The 15620-nt window shown below is 34.3% G+C and overlaps 1 protein-coding gene across 1 annotated transcript in view; it reads left to right on the forward strand.

Moving 5' to 3' along the window:
• LOC124106473 (contactin-associated protein-like 4) overlaps positions 1-15620 on the forward strand; it is a gene marked incomplete at its 5' end in the record, with an annotated part of 37257 nt that overhangs the window by 14694 nt on the left and 6943 nt on the right. Inside the window, one exon of the mRNA XM_046464076.2 lies at positions 697-784. Coding sequence (XP_046320032.1) covers positions 697-784 — 88 coding nt within the window. The remainder of the gene's footprint in view (positions 1-696; positions 785-15620) is intronic.

A 15620-nucleotide genomic window follows, 5' to 3' on the forward strand; every position in this document is an offset into this window, starting at 1 on the left:
TCAATAATTAAAATAGTGGCTCTCAGAATGTATGAGTTAAAGCAAAATTTTGATAATACATCTTAATAACAGAAATACCCATTTAGCACTATTATTCTCTAAGTCTTGTTAGGACAGACATGTAATCAAAGTGTTTTGTTTAGCAATGAGATTATCAAAGCTGTTGTTAGTAAGTACTAACAGTTTTAAAAGCAAAGCTGTCCTCAGATGTTTTACTTGACTTGATAGAGAAATATCTAATATATGATAGTGAAAGTTGACAAACCCATTCCCACTTTATACAAAAGAATAAATGCTACAGCAATTTAAACACAAGGAAAAGGTCAAGATCTTGCTTAAAATAAGAATCTATTTTTGAAAAAGCACCAGAGTAAATTAAACTTTGAGATTTAAAATAGCTTATTGCATTTCCTACGGATTATACCATTTATGGATACTTATACCATGAATAAAAATAAAGGGAAAAGGGTGAGACAGTGAGGACAAGTGGAATTTAATGTATTACTGAAATTGTTCAAGAAAGGGCTTTCTCCATTCTAGATAATCTATTGTTTGAAGTTGGTTTCTTTCATCTTTCTGATAGCACTAATGTATCACTTATCTTTGTCATTTTTCTTGGCCTGCCCTTGATTCCCATCCTCTTATCATCCAAATTGCTCACATTTCCATGTCTACTTCTTGTGGACTGTTTAATAGGTTAACCAGAATGCAAGGAGAAGAGCCACTCTGTCATCAGGGATGGAATTCAATGCTGTCATATCTCTTGTGTTGGGGATGATTTTAGGTAAGTGAAAGAGTGTCTCCCCACAAGAAATGGCTCATAACCACGGAATTGCAAATGCAGGAAGCTTTTGTCAAGCTGAAAGAGGCTTCTTGTCATGTTGGTAATTTTCAGTGAGTGCTAATCAAGGTAGAAACCATATTCTTATCTGAGTGCACCTGTAATCCTAAGTGCTGCCTGCCAGGAGCTGCAGCCTTCCTTGAAAAGCTCTCCCACTAACCTCCCCTCACTTGGCAATCGGCATAACCCTTAAAAACTTGGTAATTTTCTAACTCAAGAAAGCCAAAATCAAAGCAGATATTAAGTTCACAAGTTACATTTAGAAACTTAATACACACTTTCAGCGAAGAATTCACAAGCCAAATAAGAAATTATTTAATGATAAAACTAGACAAGATTAAGAGAAGAAGACAATTGTGAGTTGCAATGAGATGTGTCACTTACTCTCAGCCACTCTTGTAAAATCACAGCCTAAATATCTCACAGACATTTTTCTGCCCCTAGTTATTTTCCATAAAATCATCAAAATAAAAGTGTACTTTACTAATTAGGCATCAAATTCTTTGTGTCTTTATTTTTCCTTTTTCAACATGAATTAAATAGAAATAAAAGTCAAATTTTAAATTATTTTAAAGAAAGCGTTATGAATCCCAGTGCTCTCCAGGGTGTTCCCATACATGTTAAAAACAAATGTGTGAAGTTTAGATGGTGCAGCCTAACTGACAGCTCTATGCTGGTCACATGGCATTAAAGATAAGATTAAGAGTTCCGGGTGTGGCTCAGTGGTAGAGCAGTTGCCTAGCATGATGGGCAATGCCCTGGGTTTCATCCCCTTCACCACACACACACACACACACACACACACATACACACACACAGAGGGCACATTGGGTTTCTTGAGGAGGGTATTTGAATTCTTTGCTGAAAGTGTATAGTAAGTTTCTAAATGGAATTGATAGGGAAATTTCAGCTTAAAGGGGTGATTCTGCATTGTCATCAAAATTTCAATAAAGAATCTAGCTAGTCCTGGAGGAGAAACAGCTTGTACTATTGGTCCTTTCACATGATTTGTTACTCTAGCCCTGGTTCTCATACATGGAAATCTGATTGAACCAGTTAAAACAGAAACAAAAATAATGATGGTTGCTTCACATTCTGTGTTAGGAGATGCTCATTACTGTTGCAGTCTGGTATAGAAGTGCTGCTAGTTATTTTCCTAGTCTCTAGCAAACTGGCTGTATTTCCTAGGCATTTCTGGATATCTGTGTTTTCATGATATTAGTAGTTTTTTATTCTATAGTATAGGAAACCAGAAGGAATTGGAAAAACAGATGAAAGAAACTGCTCCAACTGTCAGCCATGGAATAACAGAATACAGTTAGAGAAGGCTGTGAGATTCCAAAAAGTTCAAAGGCAGTGTTGAGTTTTAGGAACCAGTGGTTGCTACCCAGTTCTCAGCCATCAGCTGAACTATAATTATTTTTAACATTCTGATGAATGCTGAGATAATAATCAAGGAGTACAAAGCCTCAGATTTTTGTAAGGTCTTTTCTAAGAGCTGAATACTATACATTTCAATGTCTCTGGGAGGCTGGATCTTGAATGTTCTCAATACAGTAAAATGTTTGAGGTGATGGATAGGTTGGTTGGCTTAATTTGGTTATTTCACATTGTAACAAAAAAAAATCACAGCATCATCATTTTGTATCTTAAAAACACATATAGCTATAATTTATCAATGTGCATATTTTTAAAAACATACAAGTAGAAAAGACTTTGCTTTCTCTTTAAAAATTTGCTATTGAGCTCTACCCTCTGTCCTGGCTGGTGGTGACTAAGTTTGAGAGAAATGAGAAATTGTTCCCACACGTGGTACACCGATCCCAAGCTGTACTTTGGTAGAGTAGATGCAGTCTGTGAGTGCAGAGGTGGTTCCTCTCTGCCCTCAGTGAACCAATTCCTCTTTATTTCCAGATCAGATGTCTTTACTTTTTTCAAGCTACCAAGACAGAGTCAGTCGATAAGCAAAACAAACATAAACACACAAACAATTAACTTCCTGCCCTTAGTGTCTTCAGTGCCTGGAAGGAAAAATGAGTTATGTTCAGAAATGTCCATAGGAAGTTGTCTTCCATAAATGAAATTGGCAAAGGAGTAGTTTTATATAGAATTTAGTCTTAGATTTAATGTGGGTAAAGAAAGATGCAGTAGGGCTGGGACTGGTAGCACACAGTTGCCTGGCATGTGTGAGGCGCTGGGTTTGTTTCTTAGCACCATACATAAATACATAAATAAAATAAAATCAACAACTAAAAAAATATTTAAAAAAGAAAGATGCAATAAATTATGGAAATTGATTAAAGTGAAGCATATTTTATGAATGGTGTTCATATTAGTTAAAAAGTAGAATAATAAATTGTATTGCATAAATTTTTATTTTCCTACTAATTAATATGTAGAGGACAGTGGCATTAAACCAAAAGTGTTTATTTAAGAGTGATGTATTCAAAACCATGTCATTTCAGATTGTAAAAATTAAAGTTGAAATTTGACAATGAAGCTTATAGACTGAAGCAATTGGTCTAATAAAATAATAAGTATTTCATTTCATCTCTACCTAGAGGCATGCATCTTGAATTAAAGGCTAGTACAAATTTTCATGTTTTAGATAACTGTATTTCAAGATGGCTTCTGTTCCAAGTTGCTGCTTTTCAGTTAACAAGCTAAGGATGAACACAATTTTGTTCTCATATTTGGAGACAGCAATTTGGGTTTCATTTCATTAGCTTAAAATGAAATAGAACAATAGGTAGACTCAAGAGAGATCCATTCATTTTACAAGAAGTTGTCCTAAATTATGACAAGTTATTCATTACTTATTGTTAAAATTTTTAAATTGACAAAAATTATATATGTGAATCAGGTAAAAAAATGGTGTTTTAAAATTCGTATACATTGTGGAACGGCTAAATTGTACCATACCATACCATTCTGTTCTCTGTTCTGAGTTCAACTTTTACATTTCACATATAGATAATGAGGTCACCAAGTACTTTTCATTCTGTGCCTGGTGTATTTCACTTAATTCAGTGGCCTTCCTGATTCATCCATGTAGTTGCAAAGAACAGAATTTCCTGGAAGTCCATGTGTTATTTTTTTTTCCTTCCTCTTGAGTTCAGTTCCTAATGTGTCTGAGGTGTCAGCCCCGCTATCAGATGCACAGGTTGTAAGTATTTTCTCCAATTCTGTAGATTGACTCTTTACTGTGCTGCTTCCTTTACTGTGTAGAAGCTTTTTGGTTGCTGTAACTATATATTTTTACTTTTGATACCTATCCTTTTTAGGTCATATCCAGAATCAGTGCCCAGAATGTCATCAAGAAGCATTTTCCATATTTCTTCATATATTAGTTTTATAGTTCTAGACTGAATGTTGAACTATGCAATCCATTTTGAGTTGATTTTTAAATGATGTGACATAAGAGTCTAGTGTCATTCTTCTGCCTGTGGATATCTAGTTTTCCTAACACCATTTGTTGTACAGACTTTTTCCCATTGTGTATTCTGGGAATCTTTGTCAAAAATAAGTTAGCTAAAAGTACGTAGTTCTGGGTTCTCTGTTCTGTGCGATTGGTCTGTATGTCTGTTTTTATCCCAGCACCATGCTATTTGATTACTATACTTTTGTGGTATATTTTAAAATCAGGTAGTGTGATGCTCCCAGGTTTATTCTACTTGCTTAAGATTCCTTTGTTAATTCAGGATCTTTAATGATTCTGTATAAATTTTAGGATTCTTTTCTATTTCTATAAACAATATCATTGGAATTTTTATACAGATTATTAATCTTTATACAAAATTAGACATTTTGGCAATATTAATTCTTTGAATGCAGAAATATCAATCCAGGAATATCTTCTTCATTTTCTTTCAGCAATGTTTTATGATTTTCAGTGTATAAATCATTTGCCTCCTTAGTTAAATTTATTTATAATAATTTAATTATTTTTAAATGTTGTAAATGGAATTTTAAAAATTCTTCTTTGAATAATTTATTTTGTGCAGAAAATCTACTGATGCTTGCATGTTGATATTGTATCCTGTAACTCTGCTGAGTTTGTTTACCCATTCTAGCAGATTTTTGGTGAGTCTGTAGGATGTTGAAAATATAAAATCATGTCATCTGCAAACAGGAACAGTTTATTTGCTTTCCAATTTGGTTGCTTTTTGCTTTATTTCGAGGTTTCTTATTTGTTGTTTTGTTTTGTTGTCTTGTTTCTTTTTGTTCATTTTTTTTCTGGGAGTATTTTTGATGTTGTTGTTATTGTTGTGACATTTGTTTTGTTTTTCTTATACTGGGGTTTAAACCTAGAGGTGCTTTACGACTAAACTGCATCCCAAGACCTTTTTATTTTTTATTTTGAGACATAGTCTCAAAATCTTTTGATTTTTACCTTGAAAAGTTCCCATTGGCATTTCTTATAAGTCAGTTCTTGAACTTGCAATCCTCTTACCTCAACTCCCCAAGTAGCTGGGATTACAGGTGCCCACCTCAGTTTGATGCTTTTGATTTCCTTCTCTTACCTAATGCTCTGGTTAGATTTCCACTACTTTGTTGAATAGAAATGGAAAGAGTGAGCAGTTCTCTTGTTTCCTATTTTAGAGGACAGCTTTTAACTTTCCACTGTTGAGTGTAATTTAACTTGTACGTTTATCACATATGACTGTGATATGCTTTGGTTCCTTTTGCTTTGTGATTTCTGTAAGGCTTACATAAAACATAGTGATAAGGAATTTATTTTAGGCTGATAGCATCTTGATAATGTAAGAAAAACAATATTTTTACTTTATCTCACCCCATAGTTTGTTTTTATGTCACAATTACATATTTTTTGTTGTATATCCCTTAACAAATTATTGTCACTGTCATTATTTTAACTGTTTTATGTTTTAAGCTTCATACCAATGATACAGGTGATTTATATATCACCATTACAGTATTTCTAATTTGTGTACGTACTTTTACCATTGAGTTTTATACTTTCATATGCTTTCATGTTACTGATTATCAGTTTTTGCTTTCATCTTGAAAAATGTCCCTTTGGCATCTCTTGTAAATCAGGTCTGGTGGTATTGAACTGCCTCAATTTTTGTCTGGGTAAATCTTTCTCTTTCATTTCTGAGTGATGGCTTTTAGGGTAAAGTATTCTTGTTTGGCAATTTTTTCTTTGAGCGTTTTGAATAACTCATCCATTCTCTGTGCTGTTTCTGCTGAAAAATCTGTTGCTAACCTTAATGGAACTTGCTTATATGTGATATGCTTTTCTTCTCTTGAGATTTTCAAGATTCTCTTTCTCTCTGGCTTTTGGCAGTTTAATCATAGCATGTCTTTGTACAGGCTTGTTTGGATTTGAGTCTGCTTGGAGACCTTTTACCTTCCTGTACCTGGATATTTTTATCTTTCTCCAGATTTGGAAACCATTATTTCCTTAAATAAATTTTCTGGCCCTTTGTCTCTTTCTTCTCCATTTTGAGCTCCTATAACTTGGATATTTGTGCTATTTCATAAATTCTAAAAGCTTTCTTCATCCCTTTTCATTTTTTTTCTATTTTCAAATAACCTGTCTTCATATTTACAGATTTTTGCTTCTTGATCCCTAATATATACACTTATATTTCATTAGAAATTTGAATGCCTAGCACAAAGACACACACTGTACCTGCCTCCACAGGGTTTGCATATAATAGAGAATATAGATATAAATAGCATGCATGTCCAGCTGGACATGGTGGCACACACCTGTAATCCCAGCAGCTCAGGAGGCTGAGGCAGGAGGATTGCAAGTTCAAAGCCAGCTTTAGCAACTTAATGAGATCTTAAGCAACTTAGTGAAACCCTGTCTTAAAATAAAAAAGTGCTAGGAATGTGGCTCAGTGGTTAAGTACTTCTGGGTTCAATAATCCATGGTACTAAAAAAAATAGCATTCATGTCCAATTTAACTTATTATTATTATTTACCCTGATATATCTTGGAAAAAAAGGTAGAGATTCAACTTCCAGGATGGGGGATCTAGCCCGATAGTAGAGCACTTGCCTAGCATGCACAAGGTTCTGGATTCCATCCCTAGCACTGAAAATAAAAATGCATTTCTAATTAATGTGCTCTTATAAAAAATATTATACAACATGCTTTAGTAGTATTTACCCCAGGGATTTAAAATTGGCTCAACAGATAAAAATCACCCAATATAATGTACCTTGGTATTAGAATAAAGGACCAAAACCACATTACCACCTCAGTTGGACACACAAAAGTCATCAGAAAAATTCAATATATTTTTGTCGTACAAATACTGAACAAACTAAGAATAGAAGGGAAACTTCCTTGCCAGGCATGGTGTCACAAACCTGTAATCCCAGCTACTTGGCAGGCTGAGGCAAAAGGATCACAGATTTTTTTTTTTAATGCTAATCCTACTATCAGTCAACATCTTGAGTATTTTGACATTAAACATTCTTAGAAAACACTTTTAAAAATTTTTTTTTAGTTATCAATAGACCTTTGTTCTATTTATTTATATGTGGGGCTGAGAATCTAACCCAGTTCTCACACATGCTAGGCAAGTGCTCTACCACTGAGCCACAACCCCAGCCCCAAGGATCACAAATTTGAGGCCAGCTTGGGCAATGTAGCAAGACACTGTCTCAAAATAAAATAAAAAACACTGGAAGTGTAGCACTTGATCAAGCATGCACATTGACTCCCCTTTACCCCAAACAAAACAAACAAATTGAAAAGGCTGGAGGGACTTTCTCACATGGTTTAATCCATTTACAAGAAACACATAGCTAATGTGACACTGGACGTTGAAAGATGAAATCATCCTCCTCAGATCAGAAACAAAACAAGGATGTATGTTGTCATGGCTTTTAGTCAAGATTATAGTACAGGTTTAAAATAGGGCTATTAGGCAAGAAAAATAATTTAAGCATCCAGATTAAAAAGAAAAAAATGTAAAACTATATTTAGAGAACATAATCTTATAAGGAATCTACAAAAATAACTATTAGAGCTACTAAAAGTTTCAGCAAGATTTCAGTATTCAAGATCAATACACAAAAGTTCAGTGTATTTCTGTATACTAGCAATGAACAACATGAAATTGGAATGGAGAATCAAATATAAATTCCATTTAAAATAGCCACAGAAAGTAGCATTATTTGTTAGGAATTATTTAACAAAGAAGTTCAATCCACATCTACTGAGAATCAAATAAATTCCATTTAAAATAGCCACAAAAGTAGCAATTATTTTGTTAGGAATTATTTTAACAAAAGAAGTTCAATCCATATCTACTGAAAATTATGAAATAATGTTTAAAGGCATTATAAAAGACCTTCTTAAATGTAAAGACATCCTGTGTTCAGGAATTGGAAAACAATCTTGCTAAGAAGATACTATCCTACAAATGTAGGTATAGTTTCAACACAATCCATATTAAAACTTAAATGACTTTTTAAGTAGAAATTTGCAAGTTATGCTGTTAGCCATATTGAAATTCACTTATATGTGATATGTGTCTTTTCTGGAGGCTTTCATTTTATAACAAAAATTCATATGGAGGACTCAGGATATAACTCAGTGTTACAGCACTTGCCTAACATGTATGAGGCCCTGGGTACAATTTTCAGTACTGCCCATAAAAAAGAAAAGGAAACTAATTCAAATGGAAATGCAAGACTCTGCTAATAGCCAAAAGATCTTATTAAGAAGGTCAGAGTTGGAAGTCTCATTCTTCTTGAGTTCAAAACTTAGTAGAAAGATACAGTAATCAAGACTGTTGTAGTTACAAGGATAGGTATATGGATAAATGGAATTGAACTAAGAGCCAAGAATTAACCCATACATTCATGATGAGCTGACTTTTGATGCTGGTGCCAGGACCATTCAATGGGAGAAAGAATATTCTCTTTCACAACTTTGCTGGACCAGTGATATATACACAATTGGGAAAAAAAAAAAGAAAAGAAGATGATACCTTATACCACATACAGATTAACTCAACATGGGTGATAGATCAAATTATAGGAACTAATACTATAAAACTCTCTGAGCAAAACCTAGTTGTACATATTTGTGAATTAGATAAAGTTTTTCAAAAGCCTTAGATTAGATGATGGTTTCTCAAAAGCAGAAACAAGGAAAGATTAAATTGTACTTGATCGAAATGAAAAACCTCCATAATTCAGAAGACACTATCAAGAAAGTAAAAGAGAACCCATGAAGTGGGGTGGGAGTTGTTTGCAATTCATGTATTCTGTAAGGGATTTTTCTAACATTATATAAAGCCACAACAACATACAACATACAATAAAGAACTCTTTCAACTAAATAATATATGTGATGTACAAAAGGCTCACATGAAAATCTGCTCAATATCATTAGTCATAAAGGAAATACAATTGAAACTACAATGAGATACCATTTCACACTGAATAGGTCAGCTATAACATAAAAAGACAGACAACAAGTGTGTTACCAAGTGATGTGTGAAAATCATATACATCCCTGATGGGAACAATGCAGACACTATGGAAATAGTTTGACAGGTCCTTAAAAAGTTAAATACAGACTTACATATGACCCAGTCATTCTACTCCTGTGTATAGTAAATAGATAATTGACAATTTATGGCCATACAAAAACCATATACACAAATCTTCATGCTATTATATTACTCATAATAGCCAAAAAGTGGGAACAACTTTCATCAACCAAGGAATGGATAAACAAAAATGGTTTATCCTTATAATGGAATATTGTTTACCCATAAAATTAAACAAAGATTAGTATTTGTTACAGCATGGATGAAACAAAGCAGAGACACCAAACGCAAAGGCCACATGTCATGATTTATTTTGTAAGAAATATCTAGAATAGGCAAATTCACAGAATCAGAAAGTAGTTTGGGTTTGCCAGGGTCTAGGGAGAGACAGGATGAGGATTACAGACAATCTGCACTGGATTCTTTGGGGGTGAACAAATGATTCTGGCAATAGTAAGGGTGACTTTAATAACCAATTCTATTTCAATAATAAGAAAAAAATTGATCAGAGATGTATTTGCCAAAGCCTTTTCTCCTATGCATGCACCCTCGAGAATTAGAACAATGAGCCATAACTGGACATTTGTCCAATTTGAATGAGTTCGTTTAGGAACAGGATGGGATGTAAGAGAAAGAAAAAAGAGAACTGGAAGCACTCAGAAGTTTATGGCCACTGGCATGCAGCTGGGGAGGCTGGATAAGCCCATGTTGCAATTTTGAGTAGCGGTCATGAGTTAAGGACAGCAAACACAAAAAAGAATAATCATGCTGCCTTGACATAAAGAAGGCTGACAAAGATTGTCTGCATTTTATTACAAGAGCTGTTATTTACTTACAGAAGATTCTTGCAGAAAATTTGTGATGGAATTGCTTACTACAGGGCCACAAACTACCTGATCTCTTCCCACACATAGGTGAGAGTGTCAGGGATAGTTTGATATGGTGGTAACAGGAAGGGAGATGATTCACTTCTTTCTGACTGAATACCAGAGCTCTCCAAAAGACTAAAAAAAGTCAGTCTGGTAGTCATTTTTTAATTATGGTATTCATTTATAATAAAAAAAGTTCACTCTGTTTTATATGTGTATATATCTAGAATAAATTGCAGATCAACATTTACATTGTCTCATTGCTTCCATTCATTAAAACTTTTTAACATTCATCCATGCTCTCCCATGTGGAAATAATTTATTCATTTTCATTGCTATGTGGACTTTTATTATAAGAATATACCACAATTTATTTATCCATTCTCATGATGATGCACACTTGCATTGCTTCTAGTCATTGGCTGCTAATATCCTGTACTGACTTTACAGTTAAACCTCTTGTCTACAGCAAACCTTTCAGAAGCACTCACTATTCATTGTGGGTAGCAAAGAGCCTTTTGTACACATTTTTAATTATTTGTCTCTTCCTTTTCAAGAGCAGAAATCATCTTACATATTGCAATATATAACTTACATGATAGATTTTGAAGACAAAACTACTCAACACCTGAGACAGTGGAGAATATTTGTGTCCTGAATTCTTGGAAGTTTGCCTGGACTCTCAACACTTCCTACCAGAGAAAATTTTTAAGAGAAAGGAAGATTAAATGAGTCTGTATTCAAAGTGATTGAGAGATTCTTCTCAGAATTGAAGTGGAAGTGAACTTTATGCTCAGCCCTTTAGTCCACCCTTTCCTAAACTTTGCTTTTTTCATGGCCCACTTGAACCATATTCCTGGTTCCCTTCTTACCTAGTCTGAAACTGCATCTGTCTCCCAATTTCCTATGGTTCTACCCATGTTCTCAAGATAGCAGCTGAGTGCATGTTTCACCAGGCTGTGTCAATGACTAAATAACACACTAGGTATTCTCCAAAGTTCCTTCCTAACTTTTTCTTTTCCTTTCTTTATGTTTTAATGAGAAGAAATTTTTTTAGTCAAAAGAACCTTAATGATAAAATTTCAGGACTTAGCTAATAGGGGAAACACATTTACACTCTTTATCTAAATACAGTTCTATTCACTATGATGCTGACCTACTTTGGGATGATGGCAGTTTAGATTGTTATACTTGTGCTCCTGGGTAAAGAGCTGATGTGCTAGCCCAGCAGCAGGATCAGGAGAAGATGTAAATGACAGCTGTAGTGAACACTTTGCAGTGGGCTGGTGGAGAACACAACGCAGCACCAAGGAAATACAAACACTATGGGTCCTATATAAAGTTTAACTTGCAGAAAACTCGGAAATGTCAAAGGAGCATCAACAGTGCTCAGCCTGATTGTGTCCATTTCCATCATGCCTCTGGAACTAAGGATAAGAGACAGTCTGTAGGCAGGTCCCTTCTTTTGACAGGATCAGAGAAACTGTACCTTCCATATTGTCAGGACTTGTATATCATATCAGATTCACAACCATGGAAGTAAGCAGACAAATAAATAAGAAAGTAAGTAATGGCATACCTAATGGAATCGAACAGCAAAGTTGTGGGTGAGGAGGAGGAAGAATAAACAGCAAATAACATTTTCTATGCCAGAATACACTGTTGAAGAAGACAGTAAACAGCAAAGATGCAAATTGGAATTCAAGGAGATTTTAGGCAAAGAGAAAAACACATGGGAAATTTAAATAAATTTTACAAAATTTCACTGGGTGATCTGAAGGAGATAATGATCACTGATTATCCTTAAATAGTGGCCTAGATATAATGTCTCAGATCACAGAGCAAGAAGATTAACAGAGAGGGAAAATAGGAAGTACATGGGAATCTAATCTAGAAAAACCTCACTTGTATAATTGGAGATCTAGAAAGAGAATTTAAAACAAAGGCATTAATATATTTTAAACTAGGCAATTTCTCCAAGCTAAAGAAAAAAAAAAACAGAATAAAAACCAGTTCTAATGAAAAAAGATAAATTTGGAAAATTTCTGATAAAATTCCTGAAGTGCAAAACAAAAAAGAAAAACCTTCCAAATTTTCTAGGCAGAAGTTTCTACAATGAAATATGATGATTTTGTCATTAGAAGCCAACATCTAATTGTAGTAGTGAAATAAAAAATAAAATAAAGATGAAGTAAAAATGTCATACTACAAAAATGGCTACAGCTCAAGCATCTATATATTTATCTGATAAGGTTAAAAAATGTTTTTTGAGGGTAACAAGGATGGACTGAGATTAAATATTAACCATGCATCCCATCTCAGCAAAATGCTGGGAAATTAATTCAGTCTAAAACTGGACAAAATCATGAACCTACCATAGGAAAATATGAGGGAGCCAGTGCAGGCAGCAAACCTGTCCAGGTGAATTTATACCTAATGTACACATAATGTTCAGAGTTGGGCTATTGGGGTACATATAAATCTAGCCCACACATTCATGCCCACAAATATACATACATATGTACAAATATTAAGTGGAGATTCTTGAAACAGAGGCAATTATAATGTAGTACCTATGTGTCTTTCTTCAGTAATAGCACTATCAGCAAAGATGAAGCTCAGTTGTCTTTAGAAAATAAAGCATAATATTTGCCATGTTCCTTTCTTTCTTTTTTTGCTTTCTTTCTTTCTTTCTTTCTTTCTTTTCTTTACTTTTCTTTTTTTTTTTGCTTAATAGCTAGGATTTTAAATTGAATTTTAATGTTTTTTCCATAATTTAGCTTTCCCAAAGAAGTTCCATGTTGCTGTTGCAATATCTTCCCATTTTATTTCTTCTTGACACACTTTCAAGTATATCAAGCAAATATTTCTTTCTGTAAATTATACATTATCAAATTATAAAATGATAAATAAAGTCATCTTGGAAGACATCTCTAAATTTATAATATTCTTTGAGTTGATTTGTTCCAAGCTTACTTTCTCCTAGTATGCTTAAAATTTACCAGGAATTTATCACACAAAAGTTTTTTGATGTCTCATATAATCAGCCTGACCAAGATATTTAAGAAAGATTTGTTTATTATAATATCATAAACATCATGCCCCTAATTTTAATTGCTTTAGATGTTTTTTTTACACATAAACATTTACTGTTGCAACTTAACATTCCCTAAGTTTGTAAGTCGAAAAGTTCACAACACACTTTTTTCAAGAGACAACTCTCTTTCAAGTCAGAAGGAATAAGAATACAAAAGATTGGATTTTCAAGAATGACAGACTAAAATAATGAAGTGAAGATTAGTAGGAATGAAAAGGAATACCTAAAATTAGATTTAAGAAGCCCCACCTTATGAGTAGAAGATTCAGAGTACATAGCTTAACCTTACTTTCAATCTAACAACAACAAACAGATTCTTCAGAGAATAGTGGTATTTCTTTAGGAATAGCATTGCAATCAGAGTAACAAAGCACTGCAAAGGGAATACACCATCAAAGTAACGTAGGAGTATAGTCAAGGAAACTTGGGGAAAGAAAATACATTAAAGACAAAACTGAAGATTTCATCAGATATTTTGAAACAATAATCTTTGGGTACAGTGATTAATAACAACAGTGGCATCAGTCTGAGGTTGAACAGATACTTGATGGGTAGGTATCCTTGCAGAAGTTCTTTTGTTTGCTTTGTTTTTTTGTATACTCCTGTGCTAGCTTGTGGCCTGACAGAGACTTTAATGATAGTCCTACAAGACAGTCTTTATGACTAAGAACACTTGTTTGAATCTTTCCTCTCTCCCTCCCTCCCTCCTTCCCTTTCTTTCTTTGCCAGGATTGGAACAAGCAACTCCATTCTGTTGGATAATTTTCACATTTCTTTCATATTAGTACAACAATAGAGGTGACTTTAGGTACCCCAACACTCAAAAAAAAAAAAAACAAAAACACCTTAACACTCAAGAAAACTCAGTGGCATGAGATGGCAATCAGCTATGGAAGTGCATTTTTATCTTGATCCAATGCATGTAATCTTTTAGAACAGATGGCTCTTCTATCCTCATGAGTGCCACATTATAAAAATTATTTCAGTAGCTACTAAGCATCCATAGAAAGATGAATTTATGGTGATGGGACTGTATATTCCTCTAATATAAAAACATATTTCAAGCATCCTCAAATTCAAAAGAAATAAGGATTGTCCTTTGAGAGTTTAACTACAACATCAAGACAGAATGGATCTGAACTGAGATTCTCAGAGGTAACTTAAAGATTGGTTCTTAAGTCAACCAAAAAGCATTTATTGAATATGTACATATGTGCTATGGAAAAATATATGAACTTATAAAAGTAAAAATAGTATAATGATCCCCATTTACCAGTCCCTCCATGTGAGCAATTATGAACATATACAGAATATACTAATGGGGGAAAAAAAGAATATCTTGTTGAGAAAGGGGTTGAACACAAGAGGCCTAAATTCAGATCCCCCCCCAGTAACCTTAATGTCCTACTAACTTATGCTACAAACTTCTGAACCTTCACCTCTTCAGTTATAAAATAAGAATAAAAGTATTCATTGTTTTATGCTGCAAAGATTAAAATGATAACCTATAGTAAATCATTTGGCAAATTCTTGACAGCTATGTATTCATTCATTGGTTGTTAGAATAAGGAGAATCAACTGCAGTTTCCCCACAGCCAGTTTGCAAAGGGAATTTGACATCAGATATCAAGCACTCACAGCATATTGACATGGTTTCCTCTGCAGGGTAGAGGATGCTTCTCTGTTTGACATTTAAATTTTTGAACTTCACCTCTTACTCCCCTTGTCAGATTCCATGCCCATTGAGCAAGTGGAAAGGCAGAGTATATTCACTGAAATTAGCAACCTCAAGTTTTCATCTTCCGTCGCAATTGCTCTTACTTAGATCTTGCTAAAACCAACCTTCCTTGCTTGTGGTTAAAGGCAGGTGGGTCCTGGCAGGGACAGAATGGAGACCACATTGTGAAGGGGAGCAGCCTCTGGTGTTGAATACAGACTAGGGAATTTTTTAGAGAAATTTCCAGAGTGTCCTAAAATCCAAGAGATATTTCGCTTTACCCAATTGTACTAATAGGTACAAATTCCATCCAAAAGCATTGTAATGATCATTTGAAAAAGTGAAGTGCCCGAGGAATTCGCCCTTATCTACTCCGTGGCTGCCTCTAGGGAAGGTTTTAGCAAAATGGACCAAAGTTACCACCCCGCTTGTCAATAACTCAGGCCACTGGTAATGGCCGCAGTGTATTTCCTTAAAGACGAAAAGATAGGGGTTGGAAGGGAGATTCGCAGATGTGGGGCGCCCTAACGATGTATGCACTTCTTTTGTC

The sequence above is a fragment of the Marmota monax genome, unplaced genomic scaffold, assembly GCF_021218885.2.
Source record: "Marmota monax isolate L192 unplaced genomic scaffold, Marmota_monax_Labrador192_F-V1.1 WCK01_AAM20220418_F8-fsc00507, whole genome shotgun sequence".
NCBI classification, from domain to species: domain Eukaryota; kingdom Metazoa; phylum Chordata; class Mammalia; order Rodentia; family Sciuridae; genus Marmota; species Marmota monax.